A 26156-nucleotide genomic window follows, 5' to 3' on the forward strand; every position below is an offset into this window, starting at 1 on the left:
TGATTCAGAAGGAACTTGTGTTTATATTTATCAATTGTCACAATAGTGTTAATGGTTGTCGGTGTGGCAGGGTCAGTTCAACTTCTGCATAGTGGTGGTGGAGCCGTACGAGCACGGCATGAACCGCGTGTTCATCAAGACGAAGGACGAGCGCATCCGCACGAAGTTCCTGTCGCACCTGGACTCGCACGTGGTGTGCGTGTCGGACGCCAACGTGGCGCTGCTGGCGCGCCAGGTGGCGCTGCACTGCGCGCTGGCGGCGCAGATCTCGCAGTCGCTCAACATGGGCGGCGCGCGCGCCTACGCGTCCAACTGGCTGGAGCGCCTGCGCGCCATCAAGCGCCTGCGCGCGCGCGTGGCCGCCGAGCGCCACGAGCGCCACGCCGCCGCGCGCCCCGCGCCCTACCACGCGCCCTACCCCGCGCCCGCGCTCGCGCTGCGCGTCGCCATCGACGACTTCAACGACTACACCTAGTCGCCACCACGCACACGCCACACTCCATCTCTCTCCCTCGATACAATACTCTGTCTCCTTCGTGGGCAGCTATTTAGGGTTAAAGCTACAAGTCACAATGGTCTTCACTCTTAGATATCGGGCAGCAATATAAATTGACATCGATAAAGACAGTTTTCTGAAGCGCGTTTTTACGTCTACGTTTAAAATTTTCTGAAGTCACGTCACTCACAACATCACTATTCTAAGTGATTTCTCAGTGGGAGTAAGAAGCACATATTACGGACTGAATCTGTTGTGTAATACTTTTATTCACACTTTCGCCATCTGACGTCTAAGACATTGGCGAACAATCACGTGTGTGTGATAAAACACTTATATAATATTGTTGGCTATGTAAAATACTCTATGACGAAATAGGCTGTAGTTCCATCAATAAACTGGACATGCAGCCATCGATTTGCGTCGAGACCATGCACTACTATAAAACATAAGTGTATCAAACCATATATAAACGTGTAAACACGTCCGTCATTTCTTTTCAGACTATAGCATGCTAAATAGCACGAAAAAAGGCATGTGTGTCTAATCTTTCTCACACAATTTCCGTATTATTGAATATAAAAACGCTACAGTTAAAAACTACAATTTCAAATCGATAAAAATTAACCAATCAGCATAAAGCATGAATTACGCCATTTTGATTGATTAATTATAAATCTTAAGATTCAAATTCAGAACCCATTTCAAAGCGTTTGTCGCGCACCCAAAATAGATTTCGAAGACGTCACGAGCATGGAATCCCAAATTTGTAATGACAAAATATTTCCATGTAATTAGGTGTTAATGTGTTAGGTGACAACAAAATGTCTAAAATTTGTGCTGGTAATAACGCCAAAAGCATTAGATTCGAAGAAACGTTTGTTGTCGTCAACGATGATGTATAACAGCGGCTAAAATCGGAGCGCGTATTATACTTATTGTTATACAAATATCAGCTATATACCAAAAGCCTGATTTAGTTTTGTTATTGAATCATTCATCACCACTCCGTTAGCCCGCTTTGACGCTAAACCTCAACGTAAATGATTGATTTTTTTAAGGTAAAGGTCCCTATTCCATCTATAAGGGCGAATCCGTCTTTTTGCAATTACGGGTGTTTTATTCGAAGGACAGCTTCAATATCCGTATAGGTAAGAGAGTCAAAACTCCCCTATTTAACTTTACGGCCATAAAAGCTATCCTTCAATTAGAACGCCTGTGATTTCAATAGACGGATATACCCCCGAAGAGGGTAAAGGACCCTCTGACGTTACTAGATATTATGTAATGAATTTTTATAATACATAAACACCTTTTTACATGGCGACGGCCCCGCCTATGTGTTGCATAGGCGGGAGCTATGAATTATAATTGAATGAATTGTAAATAGAAATGTAAGGAAAAATAATTTTGGCCAAAGAGCGGCGCAGATGACAAATACACGGTTCTGAGGGTTGCTGAGGTTGCTTAAGTGACAAGGGAATTTGATGTTCTTTGACAAAAATAGTTTAATACAAGCATATTGTGTTGTTTAGGTTATAAATCGTGGCGAACATGGTGTCCAAAAGCTGGACACCAAGGTCCAAAATCTGCGCTACTTTACATGAATAAGGAATATTTGGGTTATACTCCATTACGCAGTTGATCATATCCTGGGCTTCAAAGATCTATGCAGGGTTCCTTACATCCTCTTATCTTTATGGAACATTGATTCTCCTTATTTCTCTTAAGCAGTCTTTTACACCCTCCTTTTAGTTTTAAGTTGTGTTAAGTAAAAATAATAATTATGTTCAATAATTCATTGTTTATTGTTAATTATGGTTCAAGATGGCGCCGCTCGTTGGCCAATTAGTCGTTAGGGCGGTGACACACTTGCGCGTCGCAACTCAAAAATGTTGCGCAACATACCTCGTATTGACTACATTTGAGGCGCAACATACTACACGCAGTACGCGTCAAGTTGCTTACACTTATACGACACGTCACTCGACAACGTTGCTAAACATGTTAGATGTTGCGCAACAAGTGACGTCTACTGTATTCGAGTCTCCACAGTTGCATGTTTTAATGATTTAAGCTTGAATGTATTAAAGTAAGCTCGTAACTCGTTGCATGAATTCGCGATTATTACGATGTAATAGGTCTTGGTCTAGTGGCAGCATAAATGGCTGTGAAACTGGTGAAATCCAGGGTTCGATGGTGGATTTCCAAAAAAATTATTGAACATACCCGATAATGAGATAGTTCCGTTACCACGGAGAACGGTAATTCGGCGGATTTTGAGTGCACTGTTCGCGCCTAACCGCCACTGATAAGTGCGTGAGCTTGTGTTGTGTGATACGCGGCAACTCGTGTCGTCGCCTTCGCGGCCTCCCAACTGCGTCCACTTCGCACCGCCGTACGATAAGCGGCTCCTTGCTTAAGCTACGACTTCCAGACAAAATCAAACGTATTCTACTCTTAACATTTTTTAACAAAATGAAAAATTATATACTTTTTTGTAAGATGTGATAGTAGCATTAACAGTTACAAATATGAAAAAAAATAACATAGTAATACGGACAAAATATGTATAAACGAATGCTGGCACGGTTTTCTACGAATACGCTTCGCTTACGGGGTCTCGCGTTTTTCACATAGTCGTTAAAGTTAGTACGGTATCCGCCTTGTAAGTGACACAGTTTTGCACCCACTTCACGTGGCACGACACGCTTCTCACGTTGAGTTACGTGCGCGTGCGCGTGCGCGTGCGCGTGCGCGTGCGCGGCCGTGCGTGCGTGCTGCGGCTCGCACCGCCGCGTCGGCGCACGCGCACGCGCCCTGTTCATGTTTATCCTTTGTGTAACTATATGTATTGCCTCGTTTGTCTGCGGCTTAGTTTAATTTCGTATCTAAAGTTAGATTGTGAACTGAGTAATGTTAAAGGTAACGTTAAGGTGTTAGTATGTACGCGTATGTCCCTCCCCCCGCCCCGCCCACACCAGGCCGGCACAGAGCTGCGACCATCGGCTACAACAGCGACCAGTCCTTAAGCAGTTGAGGCATTTCTTGTTGAAATATATTTTATGTAGCAATTTATTTCCTGACGAAAGATTTTGTAATCAAATAAATGATGGCTATTTTTTCGTATATTTCATTTATTAAACCCAATATCTTCGTGGAATTTGTTATATATTTTTTGGCCATTAGTAACCTAATTAACCTAAGGTCCAATAGTGTAGCTTTCCATAAAGGGGCCCTATATCTATATTTGTCGAGGGCTCTTCAGGGCAGTGTGAATGTTTGGGCGCCCGCTTACTTTAATGTAAATATGGGCCAAGGGTCCCACTCCTGGGCCCCGGTATCACTGATACGCCTGATACGGCGGTAGCTACGGCCCTGCTAAGATCCATGTAATATATACATATAAATGATAGGATGGAGATTATTGGGACACGTCCTTGTCCTTTTCAATTTGCTTCCTCGCACTACATTAACATAAATGTAAAAAAGGTTTTAGACAATTGGAGAATTATACATTTTTACTACTTACATCAAAGATGAATATTGTAAAAATCATACTGGCCTTATACATTCATAAATTTATTAAAATCTCTTTGCTGATAGGTACTAAAACATTTGACATGTGTCTACAATTGTATTTATTTACTCTTTAAATATATAAGGAAAACAATATAATGTTGAGAATAATACTGATAGTATTGCTAGCTAGTTATGTGTCACCGCAAGACGAGCTTCTGGAAAGCCTGTACGGTGGAACAGGGCAGAACCGGCTGACGATATGTACAGAAGCGACTGTGGACTGCGAAGGCGCGCTGTGGAAGCCGCGGTGGGTGCTCACGCGCAGCAGCTGTATCGACGAACTGCCGCTCGGGCAGCTCGCCGTCTTTAAATGTGAGACGGGCTGCGGAGACTATTTTATGGGTAATATTGCCAGCCTCGTATTGTGTCCTACTGCTGGGCCCGAGCCTCCTCTTCTACTGAAAGGGTTTTAGTCAACCACGCTGGGCTAATGCGGGTTTGCAGAATTGCTTATAGAGAACTTCTGATTATTAATTCGATTCCAACACGACGGCATAATTGTATCGACTGTTGAAGGGTATCTTTCGGCTGTCGACATTCTAAAATAATAATTTCGTAATAACTTTATTACTCCAGACTGACTAACATGGATAACGGATAGTTACCCGCTTTGTTTATCCATAGATATCCTTTCTCAAGTTCGTTCTCATTTATGCCATTTTTATACGGCCAAATAAAGTTGTGTCGCAAAATTGTGACGCTCCAAATGAGAGCTTATAATGAAATAATATGTACATGACATAGAATCTTAAATTATAAATAAATTCATCCATTTCTCCATCCATCCAGGGTTAGCGAGCGATACTGCGCGTAGGATTTACGCCAGTTTTCCATTCCCCGATTCTGAGCTGGATATATGTCTACTGTACCTGGACAGTCCGTTTGAATCCGTGGAAAAACTTATAAACGAATCTCTTGCTCAGGAATACCTTAAAGGGTAAGCACGTTTTTGTCAGAATGTTGACGAACTAAACCACGCCATTATAAATAATAATCTTTAAAGTTCTAAAATGCAAGTGGAAATATGCGCAGGAAAATGAGCAGGGATTAATACGTCTGTGAGATTTCAACAAAGCTATTGGCCTCGTCGAGCCACACTAATGATGGTGCATTTATTATTTTATAACAAAATGACTAAAGTAAACATGATGTTACCAGATTGTATAACAAAAATAATAGTTCACCAACTAATAAATTGGAATAAACTACTGTAATGAGTTAATCACATGTAAACTGCCCTAATACCCTTAGCAGGAATTTAGGCTTTATCGTGTAGTCGTATTACTCGATCGTTCTGTAACAAAGATATTACGTCAAAAATACAAATTCGAACTGCCGTTTCCCACACATGTAAAGTTTACTTTTACATACGTGATAAACTATTCGAAGTTTACGCGTGCGCATTTTGCACACTGCCGTATTTTAGTTCCAAATACGCTCACTAGAGCGCTGTTCAAATTTCCATACAAAAATCTTCTTTGTCGAAACCATTACGTTTCTATACGATAACACGGTAATTCTTGCTCGGGGTATTTATGCCGCATTGCAACCGCGCATTTTTTACGAGAAATGAATTTTCACAACAGGTACGAGCCATGGCTGCATAAAACAATTCACACCTTCCTCTACGGCAACTCATACGCCAAGTGGGCAGATGATGTTGCCTCCCCGACGCGGATGTTCATCGTCGCTGGAGTGCTACCATCAGCCGCACTTATCATATTCTTCCTATTCATTCTCTTCTACACGAGGCCCAAAAACAAGAAATCTTTCAGAGTTGCGACCAGAGTGTAGTTTGTTCATGAGCCTTATACAAAAATATAAAAAAAAATATTTTTGCCAAGTATACCAAGTCTATATTCTATTGTATAATACACCATACACGTTTTGTTGCGTTAGCTGTTATATTGGCTTCTAAAATGGAATTATGTATTGTACAAGTTAGTACATACTTGTTTGCTATATACCAGGATGTTAATTAAACTATAAGTATGTTTTCTGTTAATTTAAGTTTATATCATTAAAGCTTTTGAATTATATTGATGGGATTATTTCTAAAGTGTAGAGGTGCAACCATGGCACCCAATTTTTGCCATATGTGTTCTGTCTCATGTGATAGAGGGCAAGCCTGTTGTCATGGAAGGAACTAATTCCAGAATTGGGCTGATAGCAAAAACAAAACAATATCTGCTAAACCTGGGACTTGAACCCAGTACCTCAGAGTGGCAGCGTATTGCACAAGCAAAACAAGAATGGCTTTATTCTCAAACATTTTGAGTAAAATAGAACATCAGGTTAAATTTTTTACTAAATTATTTTTGCAGTATTTTATGTTTTATTTTACTCCCCATGTTTCGACTTTGTGAAGACTGCAATATTCATACACAGAGAGAACTATGAAAGATTAAATAGTTTCATTTTAACTAGTTGTCTAGTGGTCAAAATTCAAGACACATATTATCAATTTTTTTTTGCACTTCTTCCCTATATGGATGTTACTTTACCAAATCTCTGTATGCACAATATGCTTGAAAAGGGGTACAATGTTTTTTCTTTGGCTAATAGATATCAGACTATGTGATTGTATTTGTATTACATATAAAAGATTTTAGAACTTGATAAGTGCACAATATTCGTAATTTCATGTGAGTCCCGTATCTTCAAGGATAGCTCATAATAAATAAGTGTTACAGTTAAATTAAACTATTTATTGCTATCTTACAACATAAACTCTACATTTCAAAGTATCTACAGAACATTTAACTCTTTGTTTTGGTCTAGTTTTCTTTTCCAAACTTTAACTTTACCGCGAAGCTCGCGCAGCCTCTTCATTTCCTCCTTGAAGTCTTGGTGCTCGTCTCTGAATAAGCCATACTCTCTCAGTTTCAACATCAAGGCACTAGTTTCAACATGTTTCGGGTAATAGTGTATGATTTCTTCATTAGTATGCAGCGGTTTTTCGGAGAATATCCTAACTACCTTCATAGACTTGGAGTTTGTCGGAATGGCGACTTCTCCGAAGATCCTGTTGGATAGTCTCTGCATACGACGTGCGTAGTTCGTAGACGCGTTTATCAGCTGTGCGTATTTTGCATAATTTGTAGCCATTATTCAATTTTTTACAACGTCGTGTGTTACAAATACAGTAAATTTAAGATATTATAACACAACACTCATCCTCCGAAATTCAAATATTTATTTTCCAAGACATAACCTATAAGTGTTGACAGTTGACATTTGTAACCTTAGAGATGTGCGTTTGTTTTTATGTAAGCTTGTAATCTGCTTGTAATTGTTCGATTTCACAGACTCGATAATGGTTAACATCGATTTGAAATCAAATCGTCGGATATTGTCTGTCGACACTTTTGACTGCCTTTCGTTTCTTCCTTGATGGAAAAATGATAATTGTTTTGTTTTAGTTACTTTACTCTTGATCACTTATTTAAATAAAATACATATGTATTTGAACATTATAATATTATATTTACGATCTCGTCCATATGAAAGATTTTTCCGCAATAGTCCTAGTATTTATTGCGGGAATAAACAGTAGCCTATGTCCTTCCCAAGGTCTCAAATTGTCTCCGAACCAAATTCGTCGAAATCCGTTGTATACGTTTTTTGTCGCGTTCAGACAGACAGCAGGGGACTTTATATTATAATATATAATGATGAATTATTATTCCTTCTCTGAAATCGGAACGCCATTCCGGATACATATTGTCCGATACAGCCGCCCGGCCAGCTTGAAGTTAGCTGCTATAGGGCAACCGCCCTCTGTATAGGATGTTACTTCCGCTAGTCTCCGAAAACAATGAATTTGTTGTCACTCCTTTTTAACTAGAAAACGGGTCTATGCATGGCCATATAATGTGTAGAATCTGCAGTAGTCTGTGCATATAATTCAACCGCCGTATGTATACCCCATTGTACCCTAATAATATTACATTTTTGCTCTGATTGTATCCACTACTTACCCCTTGAGTGCAATCAAGTGCTAATCAATCAATAATAGTTTATGTTTGCTACGGACACTTGTCGGTTGTCATTTGTTTAAAATAATCGTTAATACAGTTCTTGCATTTACCTTAGATCAATAACTTGTCATTTAATGTTTTCGATAAAATGTTAATTTTCATTGGTATTTGTTGGTAAGTGCCTAGAATGTAATCTTTTTTTTTATGTTATATGTTTAATAAACGTTGGTAAATAAGTGCGACCATTTCTATTTGTAGACACGTACTTCAACAGTCTCTACATTTAAGAATAAGGCAAGTAGATAGTTTTTAGAACGAAGAAATGGATGATGACGAGACGCATGAATTTTGGATGCTTGAAGAAACTCAGCTAGTAATCAATAATGTAAGTACTTAATATCTTATAATCGGTGTCGTTTAGCATTTTTTAAATATAAATATAAATCACGACAAAGTGACCCCACTGCACCTAATGGTAAGTAGAGTAGGGTCCGGAAATAATGTCGACTGACGAGATTATTCCCCCTCGCCAGTTGTCACAGTTATGTCTGCTTGTTTAAAGCCGGATATACACAGTATGCTCCTGGAATGCTATACACTTACGTGGGTCTCTATGGCGGTGTTTGTGTCCGATGGTGACTATCCAGGAACACACAAAGTACCTACCATTAGCAGGATGTAGATACACCATCCGACGCATAACATAAAATACGATTATTTATGATCAGACATAACGTCGGCAGAAATCGAAAAGCTCGTATCCCCGTTTTTGGGTAAATTAAAGCGTGTCAAAATAATTTACTTAGTGCAAAAACTAACAAAAAAGAATTAAACACAACGTTTAGTTTGATAATATTAGGTAAATCATTTTTATCTCATCTCATCTCGCACGATGGCTCAAAACCGTGGCTCAAATCCATGATGTTTTTTTTCACAAGGATTTTGGTCTATTAATCGAACTACAACTAGTTATATTAACCGAAGTATTTTTACCTGCAGCGTAAAACACGGAAAAGCTATTCGTTTAGAATAAACAATACATGCGTACTCTGTTTCGTCATCTGGTATCTATATATGATGATGCTGCTGAGAATATACCAAATGATGCTCACGAAGCAAGAAAATATGTTGACTCAGGTGAGAATGAAAGTAAGCATCGGTTTATTGATCTTTTATATACACTAGTCCTATTATGGGAATCCAAACAACCTCCTCTCCTCACTAATGCTTATTACCTACTTCCGTTTATGACCGATCTTAACTAATGCGAGCTCTGGGCGACAGATTTTTGCGAGACCTTTTTACCCGATTGCCGAAGGAGGGTAATGATTTTTCTTTGTACCTCTTTCAAACGCGAGCCCTGGACGGTTACCCTGTTCGCTACCCCCCTAAGACCTACATTAATAATCGGATATGGTTCCATGACCCTACTTCTAGTATCTAAGCACGTCTTGTGGAAGTTTATGAGCTGTGGAGAACACTAATCAAATGACCCACTTGTCTATTTGTTTTAGTACATTATAAACAAATCTCCTTTTGCAACAAATTCAAAAAATATTAAAATAGTTTTTTGTGTTTTACTGTATGTGCTGTTCTGGTTTGTTCATTACGTTCCGAAGTTTTTCTTGCACGGACAATCTGTAGTAGAGCTGATAGGAATAAGTATTTAAATATACTGATTATTTGTTGTCTTTATCCCTGGTCCCTAGAACAGACTAGCTCTGGAGAAGCAGCAGTCGAGGCTTGATTTATCAAATATACTTTTAATCTGTAATGTTAGTGATAAACAAAATACTTAATATGTCAGTACCGACTCAATAAAAGTACACTTTGTGTAAACATTTAAACCTCTTCTCGATAGATCCAGCACCCAGTATTGTTGAATATTGCCGCAATATTACGATTTATCTGCTTCCAACAAAGGTCCTATCATTTACCTCCTATCAACGAATTTAATAGAATTATGCATTGTAATTCCGCAGTTTTTGGAAACAAGGCAGGAGATGGATCGAGTGCAAATATTGGACAATAAGCTGGCATTCCACATTGGCTACGTGAAGAGTCTTCTCAAGAACAAAACAACATACGACACTGGTTACTGACTATTGCATTCAGGGCCTGAGTTCATGCACCCGAGCTTCATGTTAAAGCGATTCATTCCGCAGGATGACACTGACTGATTAATGATACGGATATGACTGTCCTGCGGTACAGATAGAGGCACGAGTCGTGAGCACGCGCGTGATTGGTCAGTTTGATGTCCAATGTTTCGCGCGATTGGTTCGTCTGTCCATGCTCATTCTCTGGCTTACATGTGACTTTCGTCCAATTTACTTGTGCTCATGACTTATGCGATTTACTGTATCTCTAAAGCGGCTTAACATCGGCCTATGGGGTTGCATCATAACATCGCATGTGTTCAATAATGGTTTCTTTAACTCAGGCTGGGCGTTTCACACGGCCTGCATTAACTAGATACTAAGCTCTCTTAGAATATTATTAAATTTCTATATAAGAATGCATCTAAATGTGTCGACTGCTTCACTATGAGTGATTTTAACCTTAGACAACACCCAGTAGAATATAGAAAAGTATTTCGAAATATCCTGTCAGTTTATAGCTATAATGAAATTCAAATTGCAATTTTATTAGATGTTACGAGTAGTGGGAGCTGTGGTAAAATATTTCAATATACCTAATCTAAATCTCAAATAATTGGTGTCCCTGTAGCACTTCTGTCTAGCTGTTATAAGATAAACTTGTCTATGTATACACTCATTTTGGCACTGCTTTAATAAATTAAACCACATACTCGACTTTACCTCTAGTAACATTGTCCCACATATTATCCATGTATAACAAATATTCACAGTTATATTTTCCTGGTTTTTTAATTTATCATTTTGTAGTTTAGTGCGAAAATGGCAACTGCGTGAGTGTATTTCTGATTGAAACTATGATGTTGCCGCTGCGACGTATTGTCTTAGAGCTGTAATAAGCGCATAAAATTAAAAGTACTATTTATTGATATTTATTTTGTTTGCACACTTTTTGTTTTACAGCTACGGTTCGAGTAGTTATTGTGAAGTGTTATATTCAAGAAGATAAGTATGTGGTTTCATTTAGTAATGCGATGTCAAAATTACCCTGTTATATGTTAGCGATGCAATCAGCACTATATCATTACCTTTTTAAGATCAAACATATTAAGTGTACACTAAGGATGTATAATAGGTTACATTACTAAATATCAATTGTGATTATGTAGGTATGTAACTAAGAATATAATATTTATGACGTTGTTCGGAAGAAAGTTTTATCCGTTTATTTATATTATTAAGTCATATGTTATGATTCAAGTAAGTGTATTTTGTTGACTAATACTTCGTTTTTACATTATTTTTAGATATAGTACCAAATTTAACATAAAAAGTGTGATCTGTGTAATGTACTAGATGTTGCTCGCGACTTCCCCCGCATGATATACCTTTCCTGCTAAAAGTCTCTAGAATATTGTACATATTCAAGTCACTTGTTCGATGGCCGCACAATATATTTAATAAAAAACCGTAGGAGCAAATTTCTGGAATAAACGTAGCAACAATCGCATTTAATATTAGTAAGGTTTCTGAATGTAATATTTAACTGCAATATAAATAAAATAAACAATATATCTTCCAAGTTGCGTTTTTTTTTTTTTATACCGAAGAATAGTAAAAATCCCGTGTCAATCCCCCACATGCCCGCAAACACATGAACATTTTATATAGGTGAGCTACACCAACGTACTATAATGAAGACTGAGTCGTCAAAATTATGGCGGGAAGTGTAGGTATTTTAGTGGAATAATAAAACTAAATGAAAGCGAATAAAATATATTTTCAATATTAACGTTTGCACTTACATTATCTGAAAATTATTATAATTATGGTAATTAGATCTATAAGTAAGTTGGAAAAACAATTCATAGATAAAAATCTTTAATTAGTCAACAAGAATGAGTGTTTAGTGTTGTGCAAGAACAAAACTTCCAGACCTATATTCTTTACCTATACCTACAATAAAAATATCTTACTAACTTGTAGCTTAATTCTTCCGAAAAGTAAATTGACAAAATAACGAGTTTCTTTATCAATGTTGATGCTAATTTAAATCTACGATAGTGTTGTTCTTGCTCTGTCAACACCATTCCTTTAATTTATGATAATAAAAATCCTTAGAATTTTATAAACATTTAGACACACAACAACTTTTATTATAATTCGCTTCGATAGTTGCAGTAATCTCTGAATTTCAGTAACGTTCTAAAATTATATATAAAACTACCCTATAGAGATGCGGCAAGAATCAAGATATCCGTGGGTACCGGTTGTATATTATGGTTTAGCATAATATACAAATACACGTACGATTTTTATTAGAAAAAAAATTGTTATGTAGTACGTACTATAGTATATAAAAATAATCTTGACGGCGCCAATCAAAGATATCAAAACATTAATATTTTTTCCTTAAATTTAAATTAACTTTTTATATCCATCACAGATGTTAAAGAATACGTTAATATGTTCGTAATTTTAAATTTTTAAACCTTTTATAAATATCCTTACTTAATATTAAAACGTATTTTGAAATAAATAAATGGAGAATCATGATAGACGCTATAAATAGATATTATATGAAATTTATGTATGAATTTATATTTTTCAATTAATTTATTTTTGTTGTTCTTTAACAATTAAATCTAATAACTTTATAAAATAAAACTGAAGAAAGTTCTAGACATAATTAACTTTATTAATTATCTCTATTATTATTACGAAGTCTTATTTTTTGTTCTCTTCTTTTATATCCATAACATGAAAATATTCGAAATATTTTTTATTCAATCAAAGTATTTATATTTATTGTTATTAGTAACATTTACCAATCTACTGTAATTACTGTTTACTTATTAATTTGATTTAAATACTTAATAACTTTATGATATGTCTTGTAAAAAAAACTAACCTATAAGAATAAAAATATTGAATATTTCCCAAATAAATAAAATAGTTTTCTTAGATTAGCAAAAAGCTTACCTAGTACCTATAATTATCTTTACCTACCTCGCAGATTTTAAATCTGATAAGGCCTAAGCAAGCTTGTTTCCGAGGAAAGCAAACATTTCGACAGCTAAGGTTTTACAAATTATAATTTACTCCTAAAAGTATGAGTGAATTTACTTGGTTATGTACAGTCAGCCATAAAAGAAGCTGAACAAATTCAAAATGTCAACTATTACATTTCGTCCGTTGTTTTAACCTTTTATCTGCGTCAACATAAAAATGTTATTCCGTTACTTTATAGCTCATAAATAAAAAGGAATATTTCCATTGACGGTAATATGTAGAAGCGTTTACAAGTTTCGAATTTGATCAGCCACTTTTGAGGCTGACTGTACTGTTGCTACATTTTTAGTTAAATTATAAATAAGTACATCTCTTTGATGACGTAACCTTTAAGAAAGTACCAAAAACAAGTGGGCATAAGCGGTTTGGCAATAGGTATATTGTAGAGTAAGTACTTACTTATTTATTTACGTATTAAAACCAAAACTAACAAAGAATTCATCCGTCTACTTACAGTAATGTGTTGTAGACGAACCTGGTTGACTGACGGTCAACATAATCAGATTTGTAATTTTATCTTGTGATATTCGATTAATTTGTAATTCATAAATAAATAATTTTTAAAAGAAAATTTCATTACTTATATAATGTTTAATGCGTAAATGAAACTTTCAATACGATCTTAGTGATGTAAATTTACGAGATCACGATTACGTTCTAGAGAGCCTGTCGTTCCTTAATAAAACAAATACTTAAATGAAAACAGCACTGGATAAAAGAATGCTGCGTCCATGAAGCGTGCTAGGAAATTGTGAGGACGCATATTCGTAGCCAGGGGGGAGGGCAGGGGAGATAGCTGTCCCCTGGATTATTAGGAATGCCAATATGAAATGACCGCTATGACCCAACCTCTACTTTCTTGAATCAAAGTTTGAGATTTGCCGCTAAACTTCAAAGCGGTCTCATGTGAGGACGCCAGTGGTCGTAGTGCATGGGCATAGCTTTTTCAAAGGTTGCTGTTCCCTGGGGCCTAAAAATCATATATTTGTAATCAGAAAATCGATAATTTTAGTGGCTTTAAAAATTTGAAGTAGAACATAAGTAGCCTGTGCATCTATAGTCGGACCCTCCCCTGGCCGTGGCGGTTCAGTGCGGGCGGTAGTGGTGCAGGGGCGCGTGCAGGGAGCGGCACACGGCGCTGTGCTCGCCGCGCTCCAGCACGGCGTCGGGCGAGCACAGCCACGGGTCGCGCGAGTCTCGCTGCCAGCGCAGCAGCCGCGACCGGAGCTCAGCCTCCACCGACTCCAGCTTCGGCTTGCCTGGAACATCACAACTTCGATAATAAAAAAGTTTCTATAACCAACCCACCTCGCAAGGCAAATGTAAATGCGGGACCACTTGTAAAGCAAGAGGTCCTTCCCTCCCCCCAAGGCCGCCACTGAATAGTACATACCGTGAAGGTTGTTGGTCTCGGCGGGGTCGGCGCGCATGTCATACAGCTCCCACTGCGGCCGGTAGTAGTACTGCTTCAGCGTCTTGTACCACGGCAGCGGCTGCTTGCTACGCGTGCGGTTCAGGATGTCCTGCATACATACATAGATTAAAAATTTAATGAATTTTGTTGCAGCTTTCATTCACATATTTCAATAAACATAAATAATAGGTACCTATAGATTACAGAAAGTAGGTAATAAGTTTGAGTAGGTATAGAAACATGCGGACATAGCCGTAGATAAACATCGTAAATAACAGGAAATTAAATCTATTAGGTACTAATCTGATTATACATATTTTATCAGTATCGAGCCGATTACCTGGAAGGTGGGTGACACATATAGATCCTGGTCAATGGGGAAGGGCATGCCGTAGTTGAGGTTGTGTATGAGTTTGTACCGGCGCGTGCGCACCGCCCGCATCGGGTAGTACATCGTGATCTCGTGATGCGTCTGAGACGCGAACACCGCCTCGCTGTCAGAATACGGCGGCTCTGAAAATAGAATCGAAACACATTATTATAAAAAAATAGTTTACTTATAAAAATTACTTCGCAAACGTTTCTAAAACCCACCTTTTTCCAACACCGGTAAGAAGCTTTTCGGTTTATCGCTGTCCCATACATCATTACTCTCAACTTCTTCTTGCTTTATACCGAACCAGTCCAGCACAGTGGGCATGAGGTCCAGCAGGCTGACCATGGCCCCGGAGGCCTGGTTCCTTCGCGCGGTGGGTAGCGGAGACCGCACGATGAGAGGTTCTCTCAACCCTGGATCGTAGAAGTTGGTCCGTCCGGATGGAAACGGGATACCGTTGTCTGACGTGTAGATGACCAGAGTGTCGTCCAAATGACCTGCAGCTTCGAGCTCTTTGAGTACTAGAGCCACTCCTGGAAGATAAATCAGATGACGTGATGATTAGCTTAGATAGTTTCGACATTCAAAAAACTAATTCGAAGCTGGAATGCGTCAGTCCAGGTCGACATACACGTCTACGTACAATTGAAGTATTTAACTACAGGATTTAGAACTCCTCCTTATTTTCTAAATGTACTTGCAGCTTAGATGTAGCGTCGACAGCCAACTGAGAGTAGAAAGGAGTGCCGACACCTATATCCGCAGATTAAAAACCCAAGGGCACACACCTCTGACTTATTTATAGTTATACAAATCGTGAATTATCGCTTACGTTACAGGTGGAGGAAAACAGTGAATATTATTATTATTTTGATCCAACTCTTTAATATCTGAGGTATGTATTTGTAGGTGACTTATGTCACCACTTACTACACACAGGGAGAACACTAATGTATAACACAAAAAGACACATAAAGACTATTTACAAATTTATAATAAAAAAAAAATCAAAATTTAACATCAACATACAGACAAATAAAATTAATATTTAAAATAAGATTTTATATATATAACCCGACCTAGTTTTTTATAGTTAATGCGATAAGAGACAATTGTTCGCATCGGCTACCTGGCGCATGACGTCAATTTGGGTCCGTCCTTCGTTGACCGCTGTATGCGCACACGCACAACAGTCGCCGAACAGTCGTACCGCTATCACTAGACAATAAACCTGTGTCGCTTTACTGCTAGCTTATATTCGCTAAGTCTATCGCTTTGTAATAAAACTAAGTATTCTTTCTGTTTCGCGCTGTAAACTATCTGTCGCTATCTGGACTTTCTGCTCTCTCTCCTTCTATCTTATGTGTTTTATGTTAATTGTGTAGTGTGTGTATTAAAACCTATCGTGGACTGAACTTTGGACTTTTTCTTCTTTACTCTTCCTGATTCTGAATTTACTCGCACACACTTACCCCATATATTAAATCCATGGTTAACGAAAAAAATTACAAACAATAAATTAATCACCCTGATCGAGTCGTGACATGGTGGTGTACTGCGCCGCGATGTCTCTCCTAGCCGCCTCAGTGTCCTGGAAAAGTAACAATAGGCAGGTATATAAAATATTTGACGATTGAAATACATAAAATAATATGACAATTAAGGACAAATTCCTTCAAAATTTCGTTTCAAAATATCTTCTCTAAAAATGGCTTCGATATTCAATACTAATACAGTTTACCCCCGTATTCTAATGGGAATACCTGAATGTGATATGGCAGCTGCACCTCATCCCACTGGTAGTACCAGGGCTGCCAGTCTGGGATGACGCCCATGCCCTCCTCGCCGGAGCCGAACCGCTCGCAGAACGGCCCGTACTGCGGCTCGCTGTGGCCGCAGCGGTGCGGGTCGTGGAACGCCACGTAAAGGAAGAACGGTCTGGCAAATTACAATCAGTTCGCTTGGACAAAAAACTTGACAATGTATGAATGTCGTCAGATAAACGGCGCTTCTAAAATCTATTACAAATATGTTTATAGTACTCAAAAGAGCCCTATAGAACTTGGAATTGACCAGCTTCAGATTTTAACTTTCTTAGTTCTTACCAGCGACATCAAGTTCTAATGTCTTTTCTATCAAATTTTGACCCTTTATCAAATATAGCAGTAGATACATAAATGATAAAAGGCGACGTTAGTAACAATACCAAGTGCGTAGCTATCGCGTTAATAGCCGTATCAGTAATCGGGGCCCCCAAGCTCCAGAGGCCCCTTTTGACCCATGCCTGCATTAAACTTAGCCCATAAGTTTGCTTTGCTCTAAAGGACCCTCAAGAATATCTGATACAGGGCCCGTCTATTAAAAGGTACGTCACAGAATACTACGTAATTGCTAATTAAAAAAAAAATAAGTATAAAATCCCGCATACTGTTTCTCCTGGTTGGCGGAGTGCAGAAACTCCCTGACGAGCAGCTTGATGTGCGTGATGTTGCGCCCCACCTGGTTGATGTGGTTGTTCTCCTCTGTCTGTTCGTAGTCGAACCGGTACACGCTCGCCGGACCCACGTGCTTCTTGCCGATTATACCTGAGGAAGTCGATTAACGTCTGTTTTTATGAGCGACAATCGCGTACATAATCCTGACTCCTGAGTTCACGCTTTAATTCCAGTATGAGTTGTGTCAAAGGTACTTTGCTATATATAGGGTATATCGATGATAACGTTATTCCGGGGCAGCTCATTGCATTTCTAGGGTTAACTTGAAAAAGCTTGAATCATCTAGCATGCCCGCTTGCGATACCTTTACACCAAGCCATTGTTTGTCAATCACCTACTCTTTGTGATGTTAGTAGACACAAGTTACGACGTTTTGACGTACCGGTTTTAATACCATGCTCACGTAGCAGGTTTGGCAGGCTGGTGACGTTATCGAAGGAGTTGAAATGATGTACCCCCTGGTGCAGCCCGTACATTCCGTTCTGATGGCTTGGAGTGCCAGTGAGCAACGCCGCGCGGCTGTGAAAGATAAAGATGAGATAAACAGTAATTCCATGTAATAGGAGAGGAGCCCATTGCTATTTACAATGTTAAATACTCTACTAATTCTGTTAAAAATATGACAATATTATTTTACGCATTCCAGGAATCGAACCCAACTAGTACCTTTATATGCTAATGAGACATACAGTCAATAATTTAATGATCTGAAGAATATTTTTTTCTATATATTCATACCTCGGGGAACAACTGCTGACTGATGTAAATGCATTATTGAATATTAAACTTTGGCTTGCCAACGCATCTATGTTCGGTGTCTGGCATATTTTGTTCATATATGCACCAATCTCGAAGCCCCCATCATCAGCTGAAATGAAAGCAAACAGGTTTACTTATAAGGAAGTTATAAAACATAACGGTTTATAAAAAAAAACAATACCCTCAATTCACCGAAATCGGGTAAGAAAATTAAATTGGATCAAAATTTTCCTCAAACGTAAAACGGAACGGTGCTCGCAAGTAAAATACAAAAAAAATAAGATTATCCTCATTTCAGTGAAACAATATTGTGTCCTTTCTTTTTGCATCATCGTTATTGCGATGTTTACGAAAAATTTAGAAATTATTGGATACTGTGGAATTTTATTGCTTTTTATGAAGAATAACAAATTAAGTTGAACGAACTGTATCTGTCAAAATGGTATCGTGAATCACGAAGTACGAACTTAAATTGGTGCAATCATGAAAGATATTACACTATATTTTAGCATTACTCACCCAATAATATGAGGACATTTCGAGTATTATCAGATAGAACAGTTTCAGTTATAAACAAACACACGAGAAGCGCGTACACGAGACCGGTAGCGCGCGCCATCCCTGCGATAACACGGCACTCGTTTGACGTGTCGAAGTGAAGTGTTGGCAATTCGCGGCCTCTGCCGGCGCCCTACTTATCGACCGGCTCCACTTTGCCACCAAAATTCAAATTACACCTGCATTTCGATTGTAAAACGTGACCTTGCACAATGGTTTCGAGGAAAACTGTTTTGTACCTGTTCGATGTAGACGGAACACTGACTAAACCGCGGCAAGTGATTACAGAAGAGCTAAAATCCTTTTTGCTGGATAAGGTGAAGTCTCGCGTGACCGTGGGCCTCGTCAGCGGCTCCGACTACGTCAAAATTGCAGAACAGATGAGTGGAGAAGATGTAGCAGCCAAGTTCGATTACGTATTTTGCGAAAATGGCCTGGTGCAGTATAGGGCTGGCAAAATGATCAGCTCTGGCAACATCGTCGGTCATCTTGGAGAGCAGACCCTGCAGAAAGTGATTAATTTCGCACTAGGCTACATGTCCAAGATTGAGCTGCCGGCGAAAAGAGGTAACTTCATAGAGTTCCGCTCCAGCATGATTAACATCTGTCCTGTGGGCCGCTCCTGCAGCCAGGCAGAGAGGGATCAGTTCTCTGAGTATGACAAGCAGCACCATATCAGGCAGAAGTTTGTAGATGCTCTCCAGAAGGAGTTCTCAGACTCTGGCTTGACATTTGCTCTCGGTGGACAAATTAGTGTGGACGTGTTCCCCACGGGCTGGGACAAGACATTCTGCTTAAACCATATTGCTCATGAGAATTTCGAAGAAATCCACTTTTTTGGAGATAAGACAGACCCTGGAGGTAATGACTATGAAATCTACAATGACTCCCGGACAATCGGACACAGAGTGACCTCACCAGATGATACCAAAGAAAAGCTTCAGAAGTGCCTCAATATTGAATAATGTGTTATAAGAAATGTGATATATAATTTTATTTTATTACATTATGGAGATTATAATTTTTTTTATTGCTAAAATTGTAGACTTTGTTATTGCCTCTTTCAATTAGCTGTTGATAAGGATTGTTGATAAAGCATGGTCTACAATCATTGAACAAACAGAAACATTGCATAACCCATGTTATTGGATTACATCATTACATACAAACTTTAACTCACAGCTCTCTCTGCAAAATGTTCTTATAACTAACAAATTTCCATATAAAACAGTTTCTTAACAAATACATAATCACATAAATATTAAATCTGCTTAGTAAATCACATTCATAGCATTTTATGCTTAAAAATGTAGTCATTGGGTATTAATATCCTGTTCTACATAAAATATATTAGTAATCAGAAAAGGCAAACATAATAATATAACTTGATTCAATGTAACTAACTACTTTGGTTGAGACAACTGCAGTTTTTAAGACAATGAAATAATTACTGCACAAATTATTCCTGTATGCTTTATATTTTATGAAATAAGTACAACAGACAACAGCTGATAAAATCCAAGAAAATGTGTCTAGAATCAAATTCTGTTCTCAAACCTACAACAATTTTATGAAGATACAGACAATATTATAAACAGTGACTGATTTAATTAATATCCAAGATTTGGTGTTTCAACAATAAAGCTTTTTTAGATAAAGATAACTGGAATTCATAAGGGCTTAAACTGTTGTTGAAAAACATAAAGTGAAAATACATAAAAATACTATGAAAAAATGTTTCATGGAATATGAAAATTCTAGTCATTTTAACAAAATCGTTTATTAACATACCACAAACAGTTTCATTGAATACATCGTAGGAAAATTATCAAATAATAAAAATATATATATCAAAATAATAATTGGTGTATAAGAATATCATATAATGGAAGTAAAACAGTCATAAATGTAACAAAGCACACATTAGTCTCTCCTTGATGTTATTCACAATTAGATGGTATCAACATACCATCTGATAAAACTAGTATTTCTGACAAATGTAATGAATGCAATTTAAAATTAACAAATAAAATAGTATCAAAAACATGTAAAGTCATCCACCAATTCAAAATATTAAACGCTTTTGAATGAGAATACTTAGTATTTGAAGTTTATAAGGGGATACTCTAGATTGTATCATTATCATCAGCCGCAGGATATCCACTGCTGAACATGGGCTTCGCCCATGAATTGTGAAGTTGTAAATTAAAAAAATATATTCAAATGTATAGTGCATATATTGCATACTAAGGATATAAAACTTGTATATATTTATTTTATAAATGCTTTTAGATTACATTATATGTATTATATTAGTATAGGTAAATAAAAGTATTTTGTTTTTGGTAGAGACATATTTTGCTTCATCATTGTGATTTGTATTAGCATAGATACTAGTTACAACATTGTGAATGTATGAGCAGTAAAAATAATATACCCCACCCAAATACCTCAAAAAGGTTTAAGAAATGCAAAAAAAACGTAAACTTACAAACAAATATCATAGCTGTGTAATGCAATAATATAATATTTATTAACATGTTGGAATTAATATAAAGGTGAATCTTGTTAACAATTATTATAAAACTTGGCCATTTATTGCCTAAATCTGAATCGTGAAATATAATTTTAAAAATTCCACAAATCTATGTCTAATCTGCTGGAGGTAAAGATGTCAAGTAACTAATAAGAAATGCAATATTGCAGCAATGACGTCATTTTCATTATTGTGCGGCGATATGAGGGAGATAGCGAGATGTTATCATAACGCGCCTATTCTTGGTCATCATTTTATCATTTGAAAATGAACCATATTTGTACTTCATCGAATACTATTTACTATTGCGTATAAAATATTATAAAAGAAATAGCATAAGGAAAGTACCCTATTCATTGTTCATATAGTTCATAACCATTAATTATAGCTATGATATTATACCCTTGTAATATTTTCTTGATATGTTTGACACAATTATTACAAAATTACTTCATTTAAAGCTCATGTAAGCTCTATAAACAAGTGCAGACATCTAATGCCCTTCGTAAATCGGCTTCCTCTTCTCCATGAATGAGATCATGCCCTCCTGTCTGTCCTTGGTGGGGATGTTGATCTCGTAACACTTCTGCTCGACCTCGTAACCGTCCTTGATGCTGAGCTGGATCCCCTCGTTGATGGCTTGTTTGGCGCAGCGCAATGCTATGGGCGCATTGGGGATGATCTCCCTCGCTAATGTAAGCGCCTTCTCAAACGCTGCATTGTTAGCGCTGTTCTGAGGCACCACATGGTTTACTATTCCTGGTTACAAAATGTACAGTTACTTTTATGATGCATTTCAAGGTAACTAAATAGCTATATTTTGAGAGTCTTTAATTAGGCGGCTCTGAAATTACGAGACAATGGCTTATTATTGATTTCAAAGGGCAACGAGCGACGAGTGTGGTAGACCGGAATAACGGCTGACTTCAGATCGGCCATAGAGCATGCTGGTCACTACAATTGAGGCATAATATTATTGTACAAAAAATAAACAAACCCAATTCTTTTGCCTCCTTCCCGCCGACGACCCTTGAGGTATAAATCAACTCTTTGGCGATCGGCAAGTGCACTGCCCTCGGGAGTCTCTGCGTGCCTCCTGCGCCGGGTATAAGGCCTCTGCCAGTCTCCACCAGTCCAAGTTTTGCAGTCTCCGCAGCTATCCTGATGTCACACGCGAGCGCAAGCTCCAGGCCGCCGCCAACAGCAACACCCTCTATAGCCGCGATAGTAGGCATCGGTAGGTCTTCAATCTCGATGAAGGTTCCTCTGAGACCACGAACAAACTTCGCCACTTCATCATCTGACATCTTGAAACGCTCCTTTAGATTGGCCCCTAGAATTCAGCATTGATTTTAATACATTTGCTTATTTGTCAAATTATGGAGCATATTATTAAATTGGAAATATTGCTATGTTGATAAAATCAAACCCATCAAACATATGTATGAATAAGTAACCTTCTATATTTTAATGATTGACACTTTACCACTTGCTAACAGCAATCATAGTCTGCACATCATACATGGTAAGTGACAATGATTACATTCATTGAGTGCCGAATGTAATACTCATTTATCAACAAGGATTTACCTTGTTGCTATGTATCAGTTTACTTCAAAACATTTTATATTAAGTTATGATATGAGACAAGATTATTGTCTAATCATAAAAATACTAATTACAGATATTAATTATTATGTGTTTCTTGATATTGTTACCTAAGAAATTTATGGAAATATTTAAATTAAATACATTTATAGGCTAATTGGTTTTTGATAAAAGATATAGTGCCAAGATCTATTATTATCATCTGTAATATATTATGTAGTCATTTTAATATTAACCTTGAGAAGTTGCAGTTCTGTTTATCTCCAAGTAAATATTGTTCTGTTAAAACTACTGTAAAATTGGGTGCATAAAAACATTTTCAGGTGTTTCATAAATTAGTCTTTAGATGTCCACTGCTGCTGATAAGGTATTATCCCAAAAGTGTAGCTAGGTGCACCCACTTTCTGCCATGTGTATTCCTCCCCATGATGTGATTAGGAGTGACCCTATTGTGAGGCATATACAAACTTTATGCAGAATTATTAAAAGTATTCAGAATAATATTATATATTTGATTACAGAATAATCAACCAGAAAAGCTTTTAATATTCAAATGTGGTAATAAAAAATATAATTTATTAGTTAATTATTAAACAGAGGTCAATACTTTGTATTGCAGCACTACTGACTAACTACTTAGTTACGCCATGAAGAAGCTTATTGTGTTAAATATTTCAAAAGGTCAATGTGCATTCTATGCAAAATGCAAACAAAATTCATTTTTAAATGAATATTCTTATGTTACATAATTTATTATAATTTTTGATGAGGGGCTTGTTTAATGATATGCATTTAATTCAATAATTTCCAATAGTAATGAACTATTAATTAAAAATTTTAGAACGCTCACCGGCGCAGAATATGCCGGGAACCAAGCTGTGTAGTATAACGACCGACAATTTGGTGTCTTCTCGAATGATCTGGTTGACTTCTTTCATCGCGTCCAGGAGGCCGAACCCAAGCGCATTCCTGTCTTTAGGACTGTTTAGGCCGTATATAGCGATGCCGCGGTCTGGCCCCAGAAGCCTCTCGAACACTACCGGTCCTACATTTTCGGTATGATGCTGAGTTTTTGTCGCAAGCGTACGACTATTCACGATTTTGGTTAATGAACGCAGTTTATCAAATCTTTGCACCAGCATGTTGGATTGTAACTATTCAGTCTTCAGTCAACGTTATCTGAAATCACTTAAATTAAATGTCATTATAATGAGCGAAGTATTTTTACTTGTCCCAAAGTAATCTTATCGCCACTACATGATAAACATCACCATTTGACATCGTCTTTATTGGATATTCAATATGCAACTTAAAAACTTCTGGCATACGGCAACATTTCATTTGTAAATATGTTTTAATAAGATTAATATTTTTTTATTATGGTGGCGACTAAGGTGTTATACTGTTACAGCCAGAAGTTTTATGTGATCTTTTTCAATTACAAAAATGTTCACGTATTTACTGTACTTAGTTAGTATTTTTAGTTTACACAAACACCAGAGTGATAAGTAATAATTTCTATCCCAATTTAATTTTACTCATTAAATGGAAATTATAAATCGTGGCTAATTGTATTCAAAACCTAAATTTGCGAAACGTATATAGGAACGTAACGTTATCAGTGTCATCGTGAAAAACTGTCAGTTGTCACCATCCCAGATTTGTCATTTGCTATCATTGATAAAATACTTACTCATATACACTCGTATATACAGAATATAAATTTTCATGTCATAACAATAAACATATATCATTTGAAACAAAACCACACAGATTATTTCTATTGCTCTATTACTATTTACTTTGTAACTTATTACTCCCGAGAAGGTAACGTTGTGCACAAAGTAACCTCAAATTCTTACCAAGTAAAATTTGTATTGCTTTAAGTTTCGAGCAAAAATGCAGCCAGAACTGTACACATGTAGCTTGGATCCAGACACGAGGACTTCACTTAAGATGTACTTGTTTGAGAACGTGCAAAACGTTTCAGAAATCAGAAATAATATTATGAAAGGCATTTGGAACTGCGCGGTTATAAAACCAAGTCTTATTTTGGACCCGTTTCAAGTGGCAGTAGCAGCTAATAAGGCGGTAGTGTCAGGGAAATATAATTCCATGGTGACACGGACAGTATTTGCTGAGATTTTATACAATTTATCATTGACCAAGAATATATCACAGAGCCTTAGTAAGTTCGGTATAGAGACCGACCAGGATTTGTTAATATGTTTTGTAGTGACGGCCGAAAAGGATGACAGCAAGGAAATACTACCTCAAATAGAAGGTAAACAGCGACCCATCAATGAGCTCGGTAAATTCACAAACTTGAAAGAGATTAAATCTGTATATAAGTTAAATAATCTGAAGAGTGATGAAAATTTATTAGATGTTATTGTAAGTAGAATGGTAACTAAGAATTTTGTTTCACATTAAATATAGGTATTATATTTTTCATGGTTTTATTTGTGAATCACTTTTTCTCCTATTTCTTACTACATAAGCCTTTTGTTCAAAAAGAAGTTCATGAAATTATGTATATTTTATCACAATCAGTTTAAAGTAATTTTCACCAAAACTTCCTTTGACATTATATTTATATGTAATTGCTAAAATGTTACATCTTCCCAGCCAATTTTGGGCCACAAATACTAAAAACTACATGCAAGTTTAGCTCGAACAAAACTGGGTGCCCAATAGTGGTTTTTCTACCTTTTAATGTGCTCTTACTTAACATATAGCCAGTTTTTACTATGAAAGTGTGAGCACATTCTGGGCACAATACTGCACCCATATAATTGTAATTAATGGCCACAGGTGGAGAGATCTTTAGTTGCTCTTTTCTTATTTATTTCTTTGCAATGCTTAGATTCATGAGCCTAAAATGTGACTACAATGTTTGTACATGTGATTTATATACCTTTATTTTTTAGATTAGATTTGTAAGATTGTTAATAAAAAATCATCACATTGGAGTAACAGCTGTAATGATAATGTCTATAAATGTGATACGCACAGACTGTGTGAGAGCGATGGAGGAACTGCCTATGTAGACACAATGTCATAAATGTACCACCAAGACTGTTTTTTAACATATATCATCAACTAATTCTCAGTCAATGTGTCCACAATAGGTCCACAGAATGTTTTGAACATTATGCACATAATTGTGATGGGAGCCCGC

The 26156-nt window shown here is 37.1% G+C and overlaps 7 protein-coding genes and 1 long non-coding RNA gene across 13 annotated transcripts in view; 5 read left to right on the plus strand and 3 right to left on the minus strand.

Annotated features, from left to right (window-relative positions):
- The window catches only part of LOC115448768 (tuberin), a 32493-nt gene extending 28874 nt beyond the window's left edge, over positions 1 to 3619 (plus strand). For all 4 annotated transcript variants that reach the window (XM_037437777.1, XM_037437775.1, XM_037437776.1 and 1 more), the window contains one exon: positions 71 to 3619. In XM_037437777.1, the coding sequence (XP_037293674.1) occupies positions 71 to 475 (405 nt within the window). In that variant the 3' untranslated portion in view covers positions 476 to 3619. The remainder of the gene's footprint in view (positions 1 to 70) is intronic.
- A 421-nt stretch (positions 3620 to 4040) lies between these two features.
- LOC115448756 lies at positions 4041 to 6056 on the plus strand. The gene is made up of 3 exons (XM_030176309.2): positions 4041 to 4420; positions 4868 to 5015; positions 5665 to 6056. Exons 1-3 carry the CDS (start codon positions 4174 to 4176, stop codon positions 5870 to 5872), a joined length of 603 nt encoding a protein of 200 aa, XP_030032169.1. The 5' UTR covers positions 4041 to 4173; the 3' UTR covers positions 5873 to 6056.
- A 709-nt stretch (positions 6057 to 6765) lies between these two features.
- LOC115448763 (28S ribosomal protein S33, mitochondrial) lies at positions 6766 to 7318 on the minus strand. Its single transcript, XM_030176322.2, has one exon. The coding sequence runs from the start codon at positions 7184 to 7186 to the stop codon at positions 6827 to 6829; it is 360 nt and encodes a 119-aa protein (XP_030032182.1). The 5' UTR covers positions 7187 to 7318; the 3' UTR covers positions 6766 to 6826.
- A 512-nt stretch (positions 7319 to 7830) lies between these two features.
- Positions 7831 to 11739, plus strand: LOC115448765. 2 transcript variants are annotated; one of them, XR_003939121.2, is made up of 4 exons: positions 7831 to 7994; positions 8317 to 8443; positions 9058 to 9207; positions 10041 to 11739. It is a non-coding gene; the product is annotated as an uncharacterized LOC115448765 (long non-coding RNA). The 2 variants fall into 2 exon arrangements; XR_003939122.2 differs by lacking the exon at positions 7831 to 7994 and adding an exon at positions 8006 to 8232.
- A 1729-nt stretch (positions 11740 to 13468) lies between these two features.
- LOC115448751 (N-sulphoglucosamine sulphohydrolase) lies at positions 13469 to 18963 on the minus strand. 2 transcript variants are annotated; one of them, XM_030176303.2, is made up of 10 exons: positions 18793 to 18963; positions 18253 to 18382; positions 17897 to 18033; positions 17448 to 17604; positions 16783 to 16957; positions 16547 to 16610; positions 15238 to 15552; positions 14984 to 15156; positions 14623 to 14752; positions 13469 to 14488 (listed from the first exon to the last, which is right to left on the minus strand). In XM_030176303.2, exons 1-10 carry the CDS (start codon positions 18890 to 18892, stop codon positions 14316 to 14318), a joined length of 1554 nt encoding a protein of 517 aa, XP_030032163.1. In that variant the 5' UTR covers positions 18893 to 18963; the 3' UTR covers positions 13469 to 14315. The 2 variants fall into 2 exon arrangements, with proteins under 2 accessions (XP_030032163.1, XP_030032164.1); XM_030176304.2 differs by lacking the exon at positions 18793 to 18963 and adding an exon at positions 18455 to 18474.
- LOC115448753 (phosphomannomutase) lies at positions 18607 to 19870 on the plus strand. Its single transcript, XM_030176306.2, has one exon. It carries the CDS (start codon positions 19044 to 19046, stop codon positions 19794 to 19796), a length of 753 nt encoding a protein of 250 aa, XP_030032166.1. The 5' UTR covers positions 18607 to 19043; the 3' UTR covers positions 19797 to 19870.
- A 722-nt stretch (positions 19871 to 20592) lies between these two features.
- Positions 20593 to 24233, minus strand: LOC115448752 (enoyl-CoA hydratase domain-containing protein 2, mitochondrial). Its single transcript, XM_030176305.2, has 3 exons — positions 23826 to 24233; positions 22365 to 22700; positions 20593 to 22126 (listed from the first exon to the last, which is right to left on the minus strand). The coding sequence occupies exons 1-3, from the start codon at positions 24115 to 24117 to the stop codon at positions 21861 to 21863; spliced, it is 894 nt and encodes a 297-aa protein (XP_030032165.1). The 5' UTR covers positions 24118 to 24233; the 3' UTR covers positions 20593 to 21860.
- Positions 24234 to 24612: 379 nt separating this feature from the next.
- LOC115448754 (EKC/KEOPS complex subunit Tprkb) lies at positions 24613 to 25429 on the plus strand. Its single transcript, XM_030176307.2, has one exon. It carries the CDS (start codon positions 24875 to 24877, stop codon positions 25406 to 25408), a length of 534 nt encoding a protein of 177 aa, XP_030032167.1. The 5' UTR covers positions 24613 to 24874; the 3' UTR covers positions 25409 to 25429.
- Positions 25430 to 26156: the final 727 nt, after the last annotated feature.

The sequence above is a fragment of the Manduca sexta genome, chromosome 12 (genome assembly GCF_014839805.1).
Source record: "Manduca sexta isolate Smith_Timp_Sample1 chromosome 12, JHU_Msex_v1.0, whole genome shotgun sequence".
NCBI lineage: Eukaryota > Metazoa > Arthropoda > Insecta > Lepidoptera > Sphingidae > Manduca > Manduca sexta.

What these genes read in the sequence shown, in the direction of transcription:
- LOC115448756 (XM_030176309.2), top strand. Translation starts at nt 4,174, where the DNA reads ATGTTGAGAATAATACTGATAGTATTGCTAGCTAGTTATGTGTCACCG. An exon ending in CTGCGGAGACTATTTTATGG is followed by an intron (nt 4,421 to 4,867) that starts GTAATATTGCCA and finishes CCATCCATCCAG; the next exon opens with GGTTAGCGAGCGATACTGCG. An exon ending in GCTCAGGAATACCTTAAAGG is followed by an intron (nt 5,016 to 5,664) that starts GTAAGCACGTTT and finishes TTTTCACAACAG; the next exon opens with GTACGAGCCATGGCTGCATA.
- LOC115448763 (XM_030176322.2), bottom strand. Translation starts at nt 7,186, where the DNA reads ATGGCTACAAATTATGCAAAATACGCACAGCTGATAAACGCGTCTACG.
- LOC115448751 (XM_030176303.2), bottom strand. Translation starts at nt 18,892, where the DNA reads ATGGCGCGCGCTACCGGTCTCGTGTACGCGCTTCTCGTGTGTTTGTTT. An exon ending in CATGTCACGACTCGATCAGG is followed by an intron (nt 15,553 to 16,546) that starts GTGATTAATTTA and finishes TTTATCTTCCAG; the next exon opens with GAGTGGCTCTAGTACTCAAA. An exon ending in CTTACCGGTGTTGGAAAAAG is followed by an intron (nt 15,157 to 15,237) that starts GTGGGTTTTAGA and finishes TTCTATTTTCAG; the next exon opens with AGCCGCCGTATTCTGACAGC.
- LOC115448753 (XM_030176306.2), top strand. Translation starts at nt 19,044, where the DNA reads ATGGTTTCGAGGAAAACTGTTTTGTACCTGTTCGATGTAGACGGAACA.
- LOC115448752 (XM_030176305.2), bottom strand. Translation starts at nt 24,117, where the DNA reads ATGCTGGTGCAAAGATTTGATAAACTGCGTTCATTAACCAAAATCGTG. An exon ending in TCCCGGCATATTCTGCGCCG is followed by an intron (nt 22,701 to 23,825) that starts GTGAGCGTTCTA and finishes GCTGAATTCTAG; the next exon opens with GGGCCAATCTAAAGGAGCGT. An exon ending in GAAGGAGGCAAAAGAATTGG is followed by an intron (nt 22,127 to 22,364) that starts GTTTGTTTATTT and finishes TTTTGTAACCAG; the next exon opens with GAATAGTAAACCATGTGGTG.
- LOC115448754 (XM_030176307.2), top strand. Translation starts at nt 24,875, where the DNA reads ATGCAGCCAGAACTGTACACATGTAGCTTGGATCCAGACACGAGGACT.